Genomic DNA, 21,955 nt, shown 5'->3' with positions numbered 1-21,955 from the left:
AAGATCACTATTTATCTGGCTAAGTGGTGGCGGTAGCCTGTCAGGGATGCCTCCTCCCTTCCTGAGTTAAAACGTGCGTTCGACTTGTGCTGAATGCACATTTTAAAGTCTAGATGCATTTTTTAACTCCCTATGCGTTAGCATAGCCTTAGCTTACTGCATCAGGAAATAATCTACACACTAAAACCATGTGCTGAAGACCAGCACACATTTTCTTAGCGCCCAGATTACTGCATTGGCCTGCCAGTTTATAACTTTCTGGCCGACTCCCTTTCCATCCAAATTGCTTACTAGTCTTCCATAGGCAGGGACCTTTGTTGGTTATTTTATTATATTTTCCTGGTAATTTATCAGTATCTATTGAAACAAACATTTTTCTAAGCAAATATCTTTTTTATTGTAGCTGTAATAAACTGACAAATTTCCACTAGGAATAAAATAAAATTGAAAGCAAGAAGGTCTCTATGTATGCACAACAGTGTTGGAAATGCTACTGAAGTCCACCATAGGTAATATTTATTGCCCCTCCCTGACCCACCTTTGTCAACTCCTTAATAAGCTCAATCAAGGGATTCTCCCTTTGTGAAAGTGTGATGTCTGGTGTCCTTTATGCAACTCCCTTGCATAATTTGCCTAGGCTGGCAGACTGGGGCTGCTGCAGTCTGTCACTCTGTTTGTGAAACAAGCAAGGTGGCGGCTGCACAATAAGGAGTTAAACCCAATATGGGAGTTCTGGTGTGAACACGCAGCTTGCAGACATTCTGGTAGCCAGTCCAGTGAAACATACATTCCTAAAAGAGCCTGTTCACTGCTTTGTGGGGATGTAAATTGACATAAAAATAAAAAGTCTTTCATCTGAGATGATGCTCACAAAACCCATCACAAAATTTTGTGTTGCAGCCTTGCATAAAACATGGCACAGGCGCCATCATGTAAATGTCTGTGTGACATGATGGATATTGTAACTAGAAGTGCTGCAGCTGCTGCTGCCATGTGATGCAATCTCTGGTGACCAGACAGTTGTAAAGGGATGGAGTAGTGAAACAACATGGTAACAGCATTTGGTCAACGGTGAACTTGAGTGTGGTTATAGAACAGTAAGAGAGAAACTGAATGTAACTGTGTTAAAACTCCCTTACATGTATCATTTGATCGCATATTCTCAGTATTGGCATCTCTTCAACATAAAATTAGTTATAATATATATCTGCCAGCTCTGTTTCTACTCGCTTCTCATTTTGGAGCACCCTCCAAAAGTATTGTTAGTCCAATTCAAAAGGTACCACCTTATACATTTTTTAAAATTATTTCCATTCCTTTTAGTAGACTAATATGGTAATTATATTAGCTTATCCATGATTTTAAAGAGGCATTAATTATGAATTACAAAAAATCAATCAAATGCTTAAGTTGCAGGCCTTCTTTTCTGGACAGTGTCCCTATTTTTAAGTTTTGGGGTTTTTTTAAGCTTTGAAAAAGATTGTAACAACTTGAAAACAACTTCATGCTGCAGTCTTGCTGCTGCTTTTCTACTCCTCAAGAAGTGTTCTTTGGCTCTGTCATTTTGGGGCTTCCATGTTAAAGCAGCAGAATGTAAAACTGGAGGGTCATTACTGCCTGCCTTACCAGATAACCAAACCTGCCCAAAACAGTGAGCAATTAGACAAAAGTACATCACAGTGACCTCAGCTGAGCCTCTGACATTTTTTAAATGGCCAGGGCGAGGAGACAGGAGGTGGGATTCTACAGGTTAGGCAAGTATTGGAAGGAGGTGGGGTGCTATCTGTGGGCCTGTAGGATAAGTAAGTAGGTGGGGAGGGGAACTCTGATTCCTGGGCAGAGCTTCTTCTGGCCAGGGATCCCGGACCCATGTACCTCAGTGCTTAGCCCATTTTTTTTTTTTTTTTTAAGTTCAGAAATGTAACTTCTGTATCAGAAATGGAGTAAAAGTTAACTCACCCTTTGGGTGGCTAGTGTTAGTTTATTAAGCTGTGCCAGCATGGTCCCAAACCAGTTGTTCCCAGGGGCAGAAGTCCACCCCAGATCCAGGAGCTTTTAAGTCCAGGATCCCAAAGTCCTGACAGCATCATGGGAAAACACTAACCCCAGAAACAAGAGTTAACTTTATGGTACCTCTGCCAGTGGGAATTAAATGTCAAGCTTTAAAACAAACAGGCCGATTCAGTAAAGTCCGCGGGAGAGCGGACGAACGCCCACTCTCCCAGCACGTACACCGGCGCGCGTGATTCAGTATTCAAATTAGGTGGTGCGGTAGAAACAGGCAAAAGGAGGCACTAGGGACACTAGTGCGTCCATAGCGCCTCCTTTTAGCCCGGAGCGGCGGCTGTCAGCGGGTTTGACAGCCGACGCTCAATTTTGCTGGCATCGGTTCTCAAGCCCGCTGATGGTCACAGGCTCGGAAACCGGACGCCGGCAAAACTGAGCGTCCGGTTTTCGACCCAACAGCCGCCGGCCCATTTTAATTTTTTTTTTTTTACTTTTTTTACCCCTCGGGACCTCCGACTTAATATCGCCATGATATTAAGTCAGAGGGTGCACAGAAAAGCAGTTTTTACTGCTTTTCTGTGCACTTTCCCAGTGCCGGCAGAAACTAGCGCCTACCTTTGGGTAGGCACTAATTTCTTAAAGTAAAATGTGTGGCTTGGCTGCACATTTTACTTTCTGTATCGCGCGGGCATACCTAATATGCAGGGCGCTATTAGGTGCCATGGGTTGGACGTGCGTTTTCCGCCCCTTACTGAATAAGGGGTAAGGGAAAACGTGCGTCCAAGAGCAGGTTAACAGTGCGCTCCAGAGTGCACTGTACTGTATCGGCCTGAAAGTGAGTTAAGTATTCAGGGCTTTAACCCACCTCCCTAATTTGGGAAGTAATAGCTAATCCCTTCATTTAAATAGGATTAGTATGGAGATGCACTTATTTTAATGCACATTTTAGCACTAAAAGCCTTAAAAATTGTGAATAAAATTTAGCAGACAAAACAGGGGGTTACTCTGCCAGTGCCAATTTCCATATTTTGCTCTGCATTACAGATGTCGCAGCAGATACTGGTGTTTTTCCTGCTCTTATTTAGCCATTCCCATCTCTATTAACCTAAATGAAATGGGGTAATAATGCTCTCCTAGTCTTCAGCGGATCCCATCCAAGTTAATGAAAAAAAAAATCTTGTAATAAAACCAAAATATGGATTAACAATAAAAGCAAGAACCATGTTTGTTGATGTTTTAGCAGTGTAGTAGTACTGATATAGGAAGGGTCTTGATTTACTTAAATATTCTAGTCAGGATTAGTTAGCCTAGTTTCAGTCCCTATTCTTTTCATTATGAAGCTACTTGAGTATCAAAGATGAAATTTTTCATGCTTTTCAGATTTAATCCTAGCATTGGACTTTAGAATCCTACATTTTAAATCCAGCTTTGTTATACCTGGAGTGGAGGGTGTTATCCTGTGTATTCTGTTGCATCAGCTTTGATCCAGCATTTGTTATAGCTGGCAGTGAAACTACCTTCCCCAACTAGGATTAGTTATTTCAGGATTGAGGTGGCAAGCTTTCTTCAATTTCTTCCTTATGTGAACATAAGCAGCAATAAAACTAGAGCAAATATACATGCCTGCAAAACAGAATTAGTCACCCGTATCTGATATTCTTTAACAAACCTAGAATTTACCTATAAGCAAGTTATAAATGTGATTTTCAGGACTGTTCTCATTTTTAATATATCAACTGCAAAGTAGATAAAGTGAATGACTCTCTGCATGGTGAGAGGAGATGGGGCGTGAATGGATCCAGTTAAACCAGTAGAGACTGCAAACTTGTCTAGACTTGGAAGATGTGAGTCTCCAGTCTCTTTATTCTCTGCTGGTATTAATTATGATTCATTGATGAATGACAGTCTGTACTTATGTTCAATTTACAGCAGCAGAGTTGGTGTAGCTCCGCTAAAACCAAACCTTGCCTTAAATTTCTTTTTTTTGTCCTCTTTACGTCTGCTGTTGACATTAAATGCCACAATCATTTATTTACTTTTTATTTTGGCCTGGGTGGGCTAGTGCAAGTTATTCTTATTATGCACCATTTCTAGAGCGATACTATAGTGAAGTAGTTAAATTTTGCTTTAGGGCCAGACAATTCAGCTTAATCCTGTTGCATATAAGATAAAAAATGCATTGACGTCTTTAAAAGCGCAAAAGTAACTAGCCCCCCCCCCGGCCCAGATGGTTTCATTGTGCAATTTTATAAATCAAATCATTCACTTATTTCAGTTTATCAAACGCATTTTCAAAACAACTCCGAGCGATTTACATAACTGCTTTTAATTTGTGTTTTAGTGAAATTAAGTTACTCTTTAATGAAAAGGACAATTGTTTCTCTTTATAGTGGTGGCTCACAGATCTTGTCTGCAAAGGAGGGAGCGCAGCCTGCCGCAAGTATTAAATCACTTTTTTACTAATTTACAAAAAACGTAACACACAAAAAAAAAAAAAAAGTCTTCCACAGCTTTTCCACTCTGCCAAGTTCAGAGGACAGACGACATTAGAGAGCAGTTGCTCAGTATTGGGTTTTCCTTTCTTCTTTCTATTCTTACCCAATGACCGTATTTATACGAGCGCGAGCGCCTCCTCCCGCTTTTAACACGAGCGCAAAGCCGGCACACATGCACTCTCTCTCAGCAATTAAGCGCCGTCTCTTTCCCAGCCCCTAAAAGCCACGCTGTACCTTCTTAATGGGACGGGGGAGTCCCGTCCCCCCCCCCTTTGATGTATAGTCTCGCTTTCCTCCCCGCCCATCAATGCGCGGCCGGCGGCGCCCTCGCTCCGGGGCTTCCCAGGGAATACGACTGACTCCCCCTGTAAAGCGCCGCGTGCCTTCATCGTGCGCAAGGGGCGCCGCAGGCAGCAGACACAGCGTGATCTCTCAGCAGGAAGCGATCCCCCCCACAGGAAGTACTTATTAAGCCAGGGAGGCGCTAGGAGCCGGCCCAAGCCGGCTCCCACGCACTCACCGCCGGCCGATGGGGCGGGGCCGCAGGCAGGTAAAGGGGAGGGGCGGGGCAGGTGTGGGCGTGGTCCCCGGACCGCTTGTAAACTGGTGCAGGGGGGGTGGGGCGGCCTCGGTGTGCGTTATTCTAGAGTCTGCTTTCACCCCCTGTGCCGTCTCATTGCCGTCGGAGTCGCAGGAGTAAAGGCGAGGATGGCGAAAGTAGCGGTTCTGGGTGCCTTCGTCCTCTGCTTCGCGCTGGTTTTCTCGGTGAGTGTTTGCTGGGGGTGGCTCCGAGCTTTTCTCCCTGTTTCTCGTGGGTTTTCGTGAGAAGGGGGAGGGCAGAGGCGCTTTTTCCCTGCGTGGTTGGGTACCGCTTCTGGGCGAAGTTACTCGGCTCCTCGGTTGCTGAGGTGGCCTGGAGCTGGGACCCCCTCGCGAATTGCCGCGTGGTTTTGTACCTGGGTCGCGGGAATAGGGTGTGTCGGTGCGCCTGCTGAGCCCGGTCCTTCAGCGGGTTGCCCCCAGGGGGCTGTTGGCTTAGACTGCCATAGGGTCTTCGTTAAACGCTCATTATTTCTTTGGGGTGGACGCAGTGCAACCTCTCCTGGGACTAATTCGGTGGCAGCAATGAGGCTTCAAAGCGTTCCTCCACCTGAAAAAAGTGAATGAATGCATTTTATGTAGTATGTCTTAAACGTTTCTCCCCCTACTCGCATTTGCTCCAGGAGATATTCTCTTCAGAGGTTACAGAATGTCATTTTCCCAACTCCACTGGCCCTATATGTTGCATTGTTAAACTTTTAAACATTAAGTAAAAGGAATAGGAAAAATCAGTTTTCTATCTTGTAAATCAAGACGGTTCAACTAACCCACTTCGGTAGTTTAGGTCCGAGGGTGGTAGTCAAAATACTTAAACTCGCTGCTTCTTGTACTGATCCGCAGTGAAACATTTTAGCTTTTATCTTATGGCATCAAAGCATGAGTTGTAAACCGGCAGTCCCGAGTATGACCTTATGGTTCTCAAACTAGTTCAGCCTGTTAGCTATAAGTTTTTAGTTTAAATGAGTATCTGCACATATCTCTTGGCCCGATGAATGTCCTTGGTAATGTCTCTTTCCACGGACCTTGACTATTGCTGTGCTAAGCAGAGGCTGTAAGGTGTTATCCTCTGTACTCTGTTCCAGTAGCTTTCTTCATATGCTATTCTGTAAAACAGCAGGTGAGTTTTGTGAAGGTTCTTCTCTGTTGTCTACTCTTCTGCAAGCAGCATTTAGCCTAAAAGCATAACTGGTCACAAGATTGCTTCAAAACAGTATAATTACCTCTGCTGGCTGGTATATCCTTTTCAACCACTAGAGGACACCTTTCCACTTAACCTTAATTTGAACATAGCCTGTCCAAAAACGAGGGTTAAACGTTTCGTTTCTGGATTAGCTAGAGCAAGGTGAGGCCATTTAATGAGGCTGCTTGTTGAAACGATCTGTGGTAGCTGGCATCAGTGTTAATATTCATATCCCCCTGCCCCCTCAAAAAAAATTTCCAGTGTACATAGAAACGAAGCTGGTGTGGAATGGAAGTTGGATATAAAATATTTCTCACGAGGGATAAAAAAACAGGAGTGAATGACCCTGCATGTGCCTCTTATGTATAAAGGGATAGTGCACTGGTCAAGAGCAACACCATTCTGGTAGGACCTTGGTATTTCTAAGTAGAGTAGAAATGAAATTTAATTCTTTAGATCAGGGGCTCCCAACTTTTCAGCTTCAAAAAGTTTCAGGTGCCCATGCCAAGTTTTGTTTTCTTTTTGCATGCCTAAAAAAAGAAATAGATGCACTTCAGAATCACTTATATATAAAAACCTGATGCCATTTTAGATATTCAATTTGCAATTTTCTAAGCTATTTAAAAGCCCTCATAATGGCAGGTCAAGGGCATTCCACTTTCAAATCCAGTTGCAATGGGGAAAAGGAAAAATTAAAAAAAAAAAAAAAAAAAGTTCCAGGTTAACAACTTGGTGTGATCTGGCAGAATATCATCACCAATACCTGCAGACCTGTAATCTAGTTTTCAAAGTGAAACTACCTGCAAAGCCCAACTTCCTTTTGAAAACTTGGGCTGGGGAGAGCCAGTACTTTATTTTTTTGTGGATATACAGGCTTCCAATATAAAAAGTTTTGAAACTTACTGTCCCTGAAAATTGAATCTCTTTTAGCTGGCTTTTTTTAATGCGCTTTTTCTTTTGATTCTTACAAACACATACAGAAAATGATAGTTACAAAATAATTTAAACTGTAGAAAAAGCAAAATGTTCTGCTTTTCAGTGGGAAGGTGGCTGAGCTCTCCATGTTTGTGTTCTAACTTCTTGCATTAATTTCGCAGCCACACCTGGCTGTTTCTTTCCTCACTTTTCCCTTCTCTCCCGGACCATGGTGGTAATCTTATCTATTTCTCCCTCTCTTTTGTCCAGCATGATTCCTGGGAGGTCCTCTCCTCCTGTCCCCTAACAGGCTGCTTTACACTCTCTCCTTAACCAGGTCAGTCATGGATTCCTGCCTCCCTCTATCCTTATTTCTTCCATCATTCCTTCTTCCTGCCTTTTCCCTTCTATCAGCTCTTGTACCACTTCATCTTTTTTCTTCCTTTTGAGCCATTCTGCTCACACTTGATGCGGTTCTCACCACCTTTCTCGCAGACTATGGCAACAGTGGGAAATGCTTCTCGGTGCTGTGATAACCCTGCTCTCCTATGCTTTCCTCAGCTGCAAAAGCACTAACAGCCATAACTGGGCCCCCTCTTCCCACTGCTGTACTTTGTGAGGATATAGGGGTTTGATTCTCAAAGGGTTCAATCAGTCCCTCCCCTCCCCAGTGCTACGAGACGTGTGGTTTGAGGCATCTGAGTGTGAATGGCTCCTCCCCCCCCCCCCCCCCAATATGGTCTGCAGCAATGTGGAGTGAAAATTTCAGGGCCAAAATAGGTCCCACACTCGCTCACCTTGCCTGTGCCATCAGCCTGTTCATTTTCTTACTAGCTAAACTTTCTTGCAACCCTTCTGGAAGACCCCCCCCCCCCCCCGGGATGGTCTCGTGGACCCCAAGTTGGGAACCACAGCTCTAGATACAAATATTGCTTATTTTCAGAAAGCTGGAGGAATTAGTATATTTCAGACTAAAATGACCTACCATGGTGAAACTCCTTTCTCTTGAATATAGTGTATCAGGAATCCCAAAAGTATTGTTTCGAACTCGTGTATACATACTGTGCTCTGACTTGGGGAAAGCTTTCATTTTGTTACTTTCTACTGTTCATTGCCATAAAGTTATGTAAACACTATTTTCTCTAGAGCAGAGTGGATCTCAACACATCCTTATGCCTCCCCCCCCAGAATATATCTGGTTTTTAGGATAATGACACTGAAAATATTCACAAACAGTTTAGGACTAAGCAAGTTTTGTTTACATTAATCTGGGAAATAGACCCATTTATGGTCCATGAGGGCCAGAGTTGACCATCACCTCTCTAATAGCTGCTGAGACTTGCTTTCATTTTAGCTGAAGAATGACTCACTTATATTGCAGTAATATTAAGAAGACATGTTTAAATGAAGCTGCCATCTAGTGGTTAGTGTGGTGGGTCTACAAAATAGAGAAGGCGGAGTTCAGATCCCACTGCACCTCCTTGTGACCTTGAGCAAGTCACTTCATCCTCCATTGCCTCAGGGGCAAACATAGATTGTGGGCCCTCTGGGAACAGGGAAGTATCTACAGCACCCAAATGCAATAAGCTTCAAAATGGCTGAAAGGAATTAAAAGTGAGTTGCTGGGGTACAATCTACGTCTTCATGAGGACTCTTCTTGAGCAGGTTGGCAAGTCAGCATGAGTTCATGCCATACGCAGTTGCTACTTGCTTTAACAATTATGTGGGTAGGTTTCTCTTCCGCCAGTTTGAAAGCTTTCCTCGTCCATTGCGTAAGCAGATGAGTAGGTTTTGGCTCTTCAGCCTGGAATAGCTGAATCTTTAAGGACAACAAAAAGCACTTAATTGTGTTGACTAGTAGAAGCATGTACTGAACTGTTAAAGAATCCCAGTAGGGTTGGCAACAGTAATTTAGCTCTGGTTTATGTCCCAGATAGTTTTAAAACTATTACAAGGCTGATGTAATTCCTGTTTAAGTAGCATCTTTGTAAGCAAGCTTATAGCCTAAACTACATTGTGGCACTTGTTGAAATAGTTGCTTGTTACAAAATTGAATCAACCTCTTAGTGTCTGTAGACTTTTGACTGGCACGTTTCACCTGTATAAGTGAAGGGCTAGGTAATGTGGGTTCAATTATCCAGTTTAATGTGGCCCTTTTCTGGCTTGTACTCCAGTTATTTTGGAGATTGCTGTGAGTATATTTCATTTGTATTAGCTGCTTCCTCACCTGTTGCTGAGCTATGACTGTTTTTTACACTGCACTATAAAAGTTTTGTATCTAAACACCCCCCCCCCCCCCAAAAAAAAAAAGTTTCTTCCTCATTTGGACCTCCAATTAATCAACCATGGCTGTGATCTGGTGTCCTGAACTTTCAGTTACATACCTGGGGATTTTCCACCCCATTTTCTTAGTTTTCCCTAGCCTAGTCACTGCAGGAAGAGCACTCAGCTAGGGGCTATGCATGCACCAGGGCTCCTGAAACATTGCGGTCATGGAGCCTCACTCCCGCCACCAGCTGGTGCTGTTGCACAATGATGGGGACTCCCATCCTCCAGGACTGGGAACATTCTCTGCAGCATCCCCAGCTGGCCTGGGGACTGGAAGACAGGACTGGCCGCATGGCAGGCCCTGAACTCCTGTCTTTTTTTTCATATATATAAACAGAAAAGCACTGTAGCTCCTGATTTTTTGGGGGAGAATATGTAAAGAAAATATTGGTGGTCTTAAAGCAGAATCTATAGCTTGCTTTTTCAGGCTTCCTTGTTTTGCTTCCTCTTTTGGTCATATCCTCATTGAAATCAGTTTTTTAAAGATTTTCATTTTTGGAAACTTGTCGCATTATAGCTTTCTGTTGGCAAGTGTGTGGTATGCATGTCTTGCCCATTTTGGAAGTTAAGGGGCTTGAGCAAGTACAAAGCTCTCTGCTTACAGAGCTTCAACACTTTCTAAAGGTAGCCACTTATGTACTGTACATAGAGGTGGCTCTTTCCTCACTCTGTAGTGTCTTCCGCAATGCCCTGGTTGAATTCCCTGCATTAAGTAATGGGGGGCAAACTATTTTGACTAGAAAACACTTTTGGGTATCTGTGGGTCCTGACTGGCAGATGGTGCCTGGTCCCTGATGAAACTGATGTGCTACCAGTTGCCCTGCTGGAGAACTGTCACACTACATTTATGTAATGGGGTTAAATATACTTTGCTACAGGCAAAAAGAAATCTGCTAATCTGCAAATAGATTTTGTTCAATTGAAAATGGTTTCATAGTTAATGACTGTGTTAAAGTTAGTAATGAATCAATCAATTTTTTTATATTAGTTTTTTTGGACTGACTTCCAACTTGAGTACACAGCAGTCATCACATGTAACTAGACAAATGTATTAATGCCCCAAGTAGGATCCTACTAAGTGTTGCTATTTAATGTATACTATTTCTTTTTTTGTAATGAAATAAAACTTGTTGCAAACCAGTGTCGAAGTGTATAAAGGAAGCCCAGCATTCATTTGTCTCTCTTGGACTCCCATACAGAAAGATGGGTCAGCACAATTCTTTAAATCCAACTTTGAAAATGTTTGGGTCTTCTAGGATATTATAGTTGTGGGGTTGTACCCCCCGGCAATGAATTCAGCAGCTCTAATGTTGTCCTTAAGTACTGAGAGAACTTTTGCCATAACAGCTAACGGGCTTAAATGCCTTCACTTTCTGCGTCTTCCTCAAGGAAGCTTTTGCACGGTAGTGCACAACTCATCTCTGCTCACTTTCAAAATTTAGTGTGGGCTGGCTGGAATTTAGATGGGCATTGGAAGCCCCTGGAGGATGCAGACTGCAGCGGGCATGGCTTTGCATGGAAGAAGGGGCATGGAGGCTTCAGAATATTGCAGGCTTTTGATGGGAGGACACGTCCACTACGTGCCTGCCTCTTCCTGGTGGAGGAAAGTGTAGAGTTCATAACCAGTCCCCCCCCCCCCTCAGACCACCACCATCTCTCACACACTCCTTAGCAAGGAGATGTTGCTTGTTTGGCAGGTATTGACCCTCTGCTGAAACTAGGTATAAAATAAGATTGGGAGAGGGGCTTGACTAGCTTGCAGAGGCATGAGAATAGAGGGAGGCAACACACTGTACAGCTGCAGTACAACTCATCTGGTAAGGGGTGGATAAATCAATATTTTATCAGGTTCTGGAAAAGTATGCTCAGTGAAGATAACATTCTGGAGCAGTGTCTGGCTGAAGAACCTAAGAAATGACCATACTGGGTCAGTTTTGCCCTGCTTGAGGTAGTTCAACTTGTAAAAGGAAGCATGGGTAGAAGCAGACTGAAAAATCCTAACTACCAGCTCATGCTGTGATCTAAAGTTCGGTAGCTGTTCTGTCCAGGAAGAAATGCTGCTGTTACTGGTGGTGGTCCCTGGACTGTTCCCTTGTTCAGGTGGAGGAAGGGGGAGAAACCTAGAGGAGAGTGCCTGAAGGGGAGTTTGGGAGAAATAGAGGGGAATGAAGAGTGCCTGCAGGAGGAGGGGATGAGCCAAGAAAAATAAAATTAAAAGTAAAGGAAGAGAATGAAGACAAAAGGGCAAAACAAAAATTGCCAAAAGAGAATTTTCCTGGCTCTTAAACACTTGACTGGCACACAAGTGTCCTAAATATTTTTCCACCTCTCCAGTATAGAAATGGATGAACCAGACTTGGCAGACAGTGAGTCTGGAATCATTAAATGTCTGTCTGCGTGCTGTTAGCTCATGGACTTATTCAGACATCAAATCGTGGTTGTGCTGAACACTTTTGTACCAGACATTTAACTAAGTTTCTCAGATGTATAAAGCTTGCTGCATATCCAGAGATTCCTTTAAAATTCACTCTAGGGGACATTTAAGATACAGAAAACTTACCAAATGGAACTGTGCAATAATTAAATCAATTTCAAGTGTATAGCTGATAACCTTTTAGGATTTTTCTCCTGTAGTTAGTTTGAAGAGTTACTTTTCTACAGTTACTTTAGTAAAAATGACACAGCTAATAAACAAAATGTTAAATGCTTTAGATGAGTTATTTGTGATATTGCTGAAAACTTGAAGGACTGATAGTTCTCTCTTAGGGAGTAACTATTCTAGCCCTTGCATATGGGCTTCTGGAATATTTTCAGTAGTGGCACTAAGGCATGACATAAGAACATGCCATACTGGGTCAGACCAAGGGTCTATCAAGCCCAGCATCCTGTTTCCAACAGTGGCCGAACCTGGCAAGTACCCAAAAACTGTCTATTCCATGTTACTGTTGCTAGTAATAGCAGTGGCTATTTTCTAAGTCAACTTAATAGCAGGTAATGGACTTCTCCTCCAAGAACTTATCCAATCCTTTTTTAAACACAGCTATACTAACTGCACTAACCACATCCTCTGGCAACAAATTCCAGAGTTTAATTGTGCGCTGAGTGAAAAAGAACTTTCTCTGATTAGTTTTAAATGTGCTATAACTTCATGGAGTGCCTCCTAGTCCCTCTATCCGAAAGAGTAAATAACAGATTCACATCTACCTGTTCTAGACCTCATGATTTTAAACATCTCTATCATATCCCCCTTCAGCCATCTCTTCTCCAAGCTTGAACAATCCTAACCTCTTTAGTCTTTCCTCATAGGGGAGCTGTTCCATTCCACTTATCATTTTGGTCACCCTTCTCTGAACCTTCTCCATTGCAACTATATCTCTTGAGATGCAGCAACCAGAATTGTACACAGTAATCAAGATGGGGACTCACCATGGAGCGATAGAGGCATTATGACATTTTCTGTTTTATTCACCATTCCCTTTCTAATAATTCCCAACGTTGTTTGCTTTTTTGACTGCCTCAGCACATTGAACTGATTTCAATGTATTATCCACTATGACTCCTTCTTGGGTGGTAGCTCCTAATATGGAACCTAACATTGTGTAACTATAGCATGGGCATATTTTTTCCTATATGCATCACCTTGCACTTATCAACATTACATTTCATCTGCCATTTTGATGCACAATTTTCCAGTCTCACAAGGTCTTCCTGCTTGTGATTTAACTACTCTGAACAATTTTATATCTGCAAATTTGATTACCTCACTTGTCTTATTCCTTTCCAGATCATTTATAAATATATTGAAAAGTATGGGTCCCAATACAGATCCCTGAGGCACTCCACTGCCCACTCCCTTCCACTGAGAAAATTGTCCATTTAATCCTACTGTTTCCTGTCTTTTAGCCAGTTTGTAATCCACGAAAAGACATCTATCCATGACTTTTTACTTTTCCTAGAAGCCTCTCATGAGGAACTTTGTCAAATGCCTTCTGTATCAGCCTGTCATTCTGTTCTTGCTTAAAGATTACATTTCTGCATGACTTTGGTAAAATTAAACCAGGAAAAGTCAGAGCAAAATGGAAGCTGCTTCCATTGAATTTAATTTCTAGGTCAGCTGGATACACTATACATTAGAATCAAACTTGTTGAGTAGTGAGCAGGTAGATTGATCTTATGGCTAATCCTCCGCCTGCCACAGGTAAAAATGTTCCTCCTGGTGTTCCTCCTGGTGAATAAGATGGCAGGATTCTACCCATCTGTGGCAGACATTGAATGGACACAAGTCCAGTGACAGGAGTGGCCAGGACACAAGCCAGATTGGCTCACCATGTTCCCAGACCAGTAGCTTCATAGTAAAGTGAAACGTCCAGGATTCTCCCAAATATTCCATTACCTGCTAGCCAGTGTGTGCATGTAGCTTTCTCTAGCCTGCTTACTCCTTTTGTACCCTCTGCATTTTAAAAGCATTGCACTGATGCAGATCTTGTATGGACTTTGCTTTTGTCTACCAACTCCTCTCCCCCTTATTTTCCATTCCCAAAGGTGCTGATCCTGCTGGCTTCTGCCAGTCTGTGCTACTTTTACTCTCACTTTCATTCTGTCTAGAGTTTTCTTTTCTTAAACTGAGTCGTGAACAAAACTGCCAAGAAGAGATCAGAACTTCCTGAGGCTGCTGGTGAAATGAGTTTCTGTATCAAACTGTGTACATATTCTAACCAGTCCCAGATTTCTCACTGATGCAGTAATAAAGATGTTTGTGAAAAAAATAAAATGTAATGTGACTTTTCAAGCAGTTACTAAAATTAAAGAATCTTTCTCCTGCATTTTCAACAATAAAATCTAGGATTGTTTTTTGTATAGCTGTTAAATGTAGTATGCATATGCAATGTCTCGCACATGAGCATAATCTGTCAGGCATGTCATGTCAGGTTGAGAACCACTGCTTCAGCACTTCCTGAAGTTTGTATGGCAATAGCCTTTAGTAGGCAAGGATGTAAAACTAAAGATACCCCTTCTGTTAAGGTGGTAGCTGTTTGCAGTTGCACTCTGGGGGTGGGGGAGGAGGAATAGCCTTCCTGTGTAGCTGGACCCACTGCCCTTCCCACCTGCACCACACCTCATCCCTCTCCCATGCCATGCTATATTTAAATCTAGGTAAGGATGTCAAAACCAGACATAAGCATGAAGCTGCAGCAGCTGCACAATCTGTTCATCACTGTTGCTGTCGGGGAAAACTGGCATGTTTATGATTAAGCTGTGACAAGCATTTACTTAATCTTAATGAGGTTGATTATGTATGTATAGTACTTAATGAGGTTGATTATGTATGTATAGTATGTATAGTACTTTTAAGCAAGCAATCTGATAGTACTGGTAATGTCTTCTTACTGAAAGTGTGGCTTTAATGACAGATCTCTTGAAGTGGATGTTCTCTACTGTGGTAGGACTGATTAGGGCTGGGAGATTGCCTAGGAAGAGAAGGACACAGCTTACAAAAACTGTACCTTTTCCACTTTGGCAGGTGCCCATGTCTGGTTTTCCACTTTTTTAATATGAACTTTTTCATAATGGGGTGAAAGACTTGTAACAAATTGGAAATTAGTTACTTTTTCAGGAAAACTGGCATAGCAAAATACAGAGATTTTGTTTATGGCTTTGTTTCTAAGTGGTCACGTGTTTAAACTTCATTGCAGCTGCTGGTATAGAGAAGTGGTCATTGTAACCTGTGCTCTTCCTTTCTACTGGTATTCAGTATTACAAATTTGTGGGAAGTTGTGCAGTTCCTTACTAATCTTACAATGATTGCCTTTCTTACAGGAAGTTTTGTATGTTTCCTGAATTTATTTCTAATTTGCATTTGTTCACCCTATCAACAGCTGCCCAAAGCAACTTATATATCATACACAAAATATAACCAGTATAAAACAGATCAAACATACATTTAAAAACAAATAAAATAGGCCAATTAACAGCCTATGCTTGCTTGACCTATTTTATCTACACTTAAATGGATTTCTTGATCTAGTGGGAATATTTTTTCAAACTACATCAGGACTAATCTAAAGTCCATTTAAACAGATACAAGGACCACTGCTCCCTAGGGACCTTTGTAGCACAATTAAGACAGGTAAGAAGGAATGATTTAAAGCCAGTTTCTTAAAGAACTTCTAGCTAACATCTTCCCCCAAGCTTGCAGGTCCTTACTAATCTGACAACTAACGAACAAAATCGGACCTCACCTTGAGAGTTTAACACTACCAGGTACATTGTAAATGTTTCGTTATACATTCTGGGATATTTTCATTTAAACGCATATGTGAAGCTTAAAACTTGCTTTCATTCTATAGGCAGCAAACAAATTGCTAGTAGTGACTGAAATGTGATCTTTAATGATGTAGCCTTAACGAGCTGAGCTGCAGAATTTGAAACATACTGAAGTTTCAGCTAAATTGTATTTGGTAATCCTTCCCCTCCCCCTGGAAAACTGCAATAGACAAATCAATTGGTAACTGATTCATTTAATGCTGTAAAATCTTCAGACTTCAGAAATGGGCATTATCTTTGGTGCAAACCCATTTGTTTTAAATGAAGGAAAAACTCAGTGTTGGCAACATGAGGCCTCATGGTGTGTTCCAAACAAATATGCATTGCATCTTTATAAAGGACTCTTCCTCCGTCCAGTTCCACCAATGGGCTTAATCGTTTTGCAAGCTTTCCTAACCCATAAAATCTGATTTATTGGAGTTCACTAATCTATTCAATAGCCAGGAATAAAAATCTTTTTCAAACAAGTGTTCAACTTTTTTTTTCTTTGAATAAAACATGCTGGATATTGTTTGCGGACTTAAGGAAACCCTGAATCTTAGATACCATAACATCATAAGTGCTACATAATCCTATTATAGCAGCAGAGTAGCCTGAAAGGACTACAACTGAGTCTCTTCCTTTATTCAGTGAATAAAGCAAGCCTTTAAATGAGATGTTCTGTACTGTACTATAATTCAGGTAGAATCCCAAATGAGCCTAAGATTTAGTATAAAATTCAAACTGGAGAACACATGTTCATTAGCTTGCCTAAAAGGCAGGTTTAATTTCCACCCAACTTCTATTTCTGGATCTAGTTTCTTAGGAGGCATAATATGACCACCTTTAATCTAACAGGAAATAATTCCTGAAGGAACAATTTTACAGTTCACATCACCAGATCTGATCTAATTTTAAGTCTTGATGGACAAGGCTGCAATCTGCATGTCATAGGTCTAATCTCTAACGAGAACTGATCAACATCAAGCAATGAAAGTTCTTTGAACGCAATCAGTTGTGATGGAGAAGGTACAAAGGGCGGCAACCAAAATGATAAAGGGGATGGAACAGCTCCCCTATGAGGAATAGCTGAAGAGGTTAGGGCTGTTCAGCTTGGAGAAGATGGCTGAGGGGGGATATGATAGAGGTCTTTAAGATCATGAGAGGTCATGAATGAGTAGATGTAACTCGGTTGTTTACACTTTTGAATAATAGGACTAGGGGGCATTCCACTAAGTTAGCAAGTAGCACATTTAAGACTAATCAGAATTCTTTTTCACTCAATGCACACTAAAGCTCTGGAATTTGTCAGAGGATGTGGTTAGTGTGGCTGGGTTCAAAAAAGCTTGGATAAGTTCTTGGAGGAGAAGTCCATTAACGGCTGTTAATCAAATTCACTTAGGGAATAGCCACTGCTATTAATTGCATCAGTGGCATGGGATCTTCTTAGTATTTGGTTAATTGCCAGGTTCTTGTGGCCTGGTTTGGCTTCTGTTGGAAACAGGATGCTGGGCTTGATGGACCCTTGGTCTGACCCAGCATGGCAAGTTCTTAATCAAGGTAAACTCATCAACAGTGGTCCTAGTAATCTACCATCAAGATCACTTAAGGCATCTGATTTTATTTTCAAAATAGTATGCAAAAGCCTTGCAATCAAGTGAATTTCAAAGTCTTGCTCTCTGGTTGGAATCCAGAATGAGATGTCCATTTCTTCTTAACCTGGCCAAAATGTTTACTAGCTCTATTTGACATTGCATTTAATTTTTTTCCGAGAAACTTCTTTTGCTAAACCAGCATCTTATGCAACTTGGTATTTTGATTTCATTTATCTTTAATTTTATATTTTAGCCAAATCTGCTCCAGCAGTCATCCTTTGTTTAAGGCCACCCTGTTCCTCTGTATATCAAGGAGAAGAATGACAGCAATTTACATGCTTTAATCTAGCTGGGTTTAACTAATCAATAAGTATTTATTTATTATTTTTTTTTATATACCGACATTCATCTCAATTGAGAGCACACCGGTTTACATTCAGGTACTGTAGGTTTCTCTATCCCCAGAGGGCTTACAATCTAAGTTTTTGTACCTGAGGCAATGTAGGGTAAAGTGACTTGCCCAAGGTCACAAGGAGCGACAGCGGGACTTGAACCTTGGTCTCCTGGTTCATAGTCCACTGTTCTAACCACTAGGCTATTCCTCTTCCCTAAAGTTAAGTTCTATAAACAATGTCCTCTAAAGAGCTGCAGATTTCTCAGAATAATGCGCTAGAGCTAATTGGAGGGCAGCTAGATTAAATCAGAAATTGTACTTTTGCTGTCTTGTATTTAGTCTACAGGTATGCTTTAATAGCTGTGATCTGACTACACCATGGATTTAACTCTAAGATCTTCCACCAACACTCTCTCATAGGATCAAATCAGTATGACTTGTTTATCTTATTGTTGCAGGACCAGTTGTCATTTGCAATAAGACATTAAGATACAAGAGATTATCAAGATGCATATTTTAAAATCACCTATCACTAGTACACTTGGATAATTCTTCATAGTAACTATTTGATCAATAAAGACCTTTGATTCCACTCATTTGCATGGGATTTTCTAAAACTAATATCCAATTACCATTCCCACTCTTCTAACCCATCAACGTGGGTTGGGGGAAGAGGGGTGTCTGATAGGAGTACCCTGTAAAACACAACCAGGCTGGAAATGTCAGTAAATGGATGCTTGCATAAACTTTAATATACTTTAGTTTAAGACTTTAAAAAAGAATTATCCTTGAGGGAGACCATGTCTGAGCGTGCACTCCTAGAACATTTTCTTGGCAATATGGTTCATTTGCAGTTGTGGAATTTCTTAATCTGTCAATTGCAATATGACACGAAAACCCTAGCAGTAGCTTTTTTTCCTTGAAATTTGTGTAGTAATGTGGATTCATAGTTGCTTGCAAGATGCAGCTTGCATGGCCTAATTGTTTCCTAATTTGGGGCTGAATGCATGGACTGTCAAAATAAGACATTTATTTTTTTCTTGGTTCTTCCTACCCTGCTCCTCTGGATGGAGCCTGCTGGCCCCCTGCTCCAGTATTTGAGGTAGTAAGAGGTGTAGTCAAGGGTTGTTGGCATGTCTGGGTAGTGATGAGGGCCTTGCTGTTATGTCACTCTGGTATCTATCTAGTGTGCTTCTAGACCAGTGCTACTCAACCCAGTCCTTGAGGCACCCATAGTCAGTCAAGTTTTTAGGATATCCACAATGAATATGCATGAAGTGCATGCAAATATTAAAAAATGGCGCAGGCCATCCATTGCTCCTACCATGTGACGGGCCAGCCAATGACCTATAGCCCCTGTCACATGGTAAAGGCAAAGGGCCATTGGTGCCATTTTGATTAGTGGCAGCAGACTGCTCGCGAGGGGGACATCACTCCAGGGACCCCTGCTGGACCACCAGGGACTTTAGGCAAGTTTTGGGGGTGGGGGATTGTAAATTAGATCTGAAGGGATGGGTTTGGGGGTTTTTGTGCCCTTTCTCCCCCCAATACAATAAAAACCACACAATTTCATGGGTTTCCTATCATTTCAGGGCCCCCCGAACTGCAACAAAATAGGAAATGTCGTCTATTTCCTATTTAGTCTAAAACGAATGCACATCCCTAGCCAATAAGATTTTCCCACGGCCAGACAATCCCGAAAGCGGGAACGATCGGGCACCCGATTCACATCCCTACTGCAGATTGCCACTCAGTCGCTTTTCCTCCTAACTTCTCTGCAGTATCACTTGAAACATCCGGATAGAATAACATGTGCACAGGCTTGTGTTCATTTTTTTTTTGTGTGCACTTTACTCCCAATGCATCAGTGTTGCAAAAAAAGTGCATGCAAATAGTGCACAATTTTAAACTTTCTTTTAAAGAAGGCATTAGCTATTTCTCACCAGTGCATAGAAGTTCAGAGCTGGAGTAACATTACTTGGACTAATGTTTAATCTGTGGTGCTGAATCTGGAGTTCATATTGCAGGGGAAATGTACTCTGGTTTTCTGTATTTATTTTTGGGTTAGCATCTGTGGGGGTTTTACTCTTATGCATTAGTGTACCACTAGCTTATTGTATCAGGAATTAACTTATTTTATGTGGGTATCTGCCATGTGCTTGCAACATGAACTCACACTGTCGAGACAGGATGCTAGTCTTGACAAACCTTGATCTTGATCCAGCATAGCTCTTTATGTAAAGAAAATTTGAATTATATTTTAACTTATTACATCAGGGCCCAAAGATTTGACTAGAACATCGCTGAGATACTCCACTGTAACTATTCAAACCATGTACCAGTCTGTTCAGCTACACATGTTGCACCTTGTTTTCCCTAATGCTCCTGTGCTTCCTTTTTTATTTGTCTTCTGCTCATCTTCTTGCTGTTCTTTCCTGATGGGCTCTTTAAAGTGGTTGGTGGGGAGGAGAAGGGTATAGAGTAGTTGTACCAATAGTACTAGAATGGCTGGCAGAATGAGGAGAAACCCAGTTGCTGCACCATTGCAGGGGGTGGCCAACTCTGGTCCTCCCAGGCCTGGTTTTCAGGTTATCCACAATGAACATGCATGAGATTTGCATGCAGATCAACCTGGTGCATATCCTGAGAACTAGGCCTGTTTGTGGCTCTTGACTGTAGGCTGCCACCTCTGTTAAGGTTTGAGAGAGGTCTGTAGCTAGGGATTGTTGAAGCTCATGTGATCTTTTCTAGTGTGAAGCACTTTATGGAAGTGTCTTATGCACCATAGATGTGCATCCAGCAGCCGTCTCATCTTTCAGCAAACATTAACCAGACTTCTAGCTGAGCAGCACAGGAAGACTTTGAAAAGGATTGTATAGGACCTTATGGAAACTACTGAAAGTTTCACAGAACAGGGGAAGGCAAATTACACCCTAGTTGATGAATTTTGCTGGGTTTTTTTTCTTGCTTTAGGAATAGAATCTATCTGGTTTTGAACTGGGAGCTGAGTTCAGCTTCATAGTAGAAAAGCAGCCTGAAGCAACTCATTGCACATGAGGTCCTGTACAAACGTTTTTGTTCACTTTCTCTGAATCCTTTTTTTGCCCTTTTGCAAGAAGTTAAAGCTTTGGGCAAAACTGCCATTTCATACACAGCTCAACATGTAATTGGATGTGCTAACCCCTATTTTGCATTGTAGATTATGGATGCACATCCAATAGTGCATAGATAATAGTGCTCATCACATGTAAAATCATGTTTAGGATATTATTTCCTTAAAAAAAAAAAATGCACCCAAAGCACACACTTTTACCTTCAAATCAATGCCTGCCCTGGAGCAGGTGTTAATTTTTGAGGAGCCCAAAAAGTATAGAGAAGCAGAAAATACTACTTTTCTATAATTTGACTTAATATCATGGCAATATTAAGTTGGAAGAATACAAACTGTTAATGTAAAAGGTTAGAAGGGATGCTCGATTAATAAACATCCATTTCCCTAACCTGTGGCTGAATGCTCGTAAAATTGAGCATCCATTTTTCTAACCTGCTGACAGCAATCTCTCCTGGATGCCTGTTGCCGAGGAGGTGCTAGGGGCACACAACGTCCCCTGGTGCCTCCTTTTTACCATAGCAGTCCATTTGCATATTGCATTGGGTGCCCCAGAGGTTGGTGCACATTAGTGGGCACGCAATCATGAGTACCCATTTTCTACCTGCTGATATTGCATTAGCCTGATTGCAAAAAGCACAGACTACAGGAAACAGTCATAACTTAGCAAAAAAGGAAATGTAACAATTTTTCAGGCAGTTAAACCCACAAATTCAACTTTTTATTAGATCTGGTAGGGTGGCCAGCAGGCCATTTGGCTTGGACCCTAAATGACACAGGGCCCCATGAAGCCAAGTTGCATCACTTTTTCTGAGGTTACGGAGGGTAAATGACACCAGCGCTTTGTCCAGCATTGCAAGTTCTAATAGTGCCTAGAAATTGTCAGGGCTTCTGTGATTTCCTGCCCATGCCACTCCTCCCACTCTCTTCTGTAATGCTGCATACATCTATTGGCAATCCTCCCTCCCTCAGTTCTGCTCAGTATTGCCTGCCCACCCTCCCCTCCTTATATCCAGCTGGAGAGCAGCA

The 21,955-nt window shown here is 41.8% G+C and overlaps 1 protein-coding gene and 1 long non-coding RNA gene across 2 annotated transcripts in view; one reads left to right on the top strand and one right to left on the bottom strand.

Moving 5' to 3' along the window:
* Window positions 1-5,082, bottom strand: part of LOC115088068 — a 31,129-nt gene extending 26,047 nt beyond the window's left edge. The window contains exon 1 of the long non-coding RNA XR_003855699.1: window positions 4,737-5,082. This is a non-coding gene — a long non-coding RNA (uncharacterized LOC115088068). The remainder of the gene's footprint in view (window positions 1-4,736) is intronic.
* A 22-nt stretch (window positions 5,083-5,104) lies between these two features.
* SDC1 (syndecan 1) overlaps window positions 5,105-21,955 on the top strand; it is an 83,127-nt gene continuing 66,276 nt past the window's right edge. Inside the window, exon 1 of the mRNA XM_029595978.1 lies at window positions 5,105-5,267. Within this exon, the coding sequence (XP_029451838.1) occupies window positions 5,211-5,267 (57 nt within the window). The 5' untranslated portion in view covers window positions 5,105-5,210. The remainder of the gene's footprint in view (window positions 5,268-21,955) is intronic.

Source organism: Rhinatrema bivittatum, chromosome 3 (genome assembly GCF_901001135.1).
Source record: "Rhinatrema bivittatum chromosome 3, aRhiBiv1.1, whole genome shotgun sequence".
In the NCBI taxonomy this organism is placed as follows: domain Eukaryota; kingdom Metazoa; phylum Chordata; class Amphibia; order Gymnophiona; family Rhinatrematidae; genus Rhinatrema; species Rhinatrema bivittatum.
This window is presented reverse-complemented; position numbering and strand designations above follow the sequence as displayed.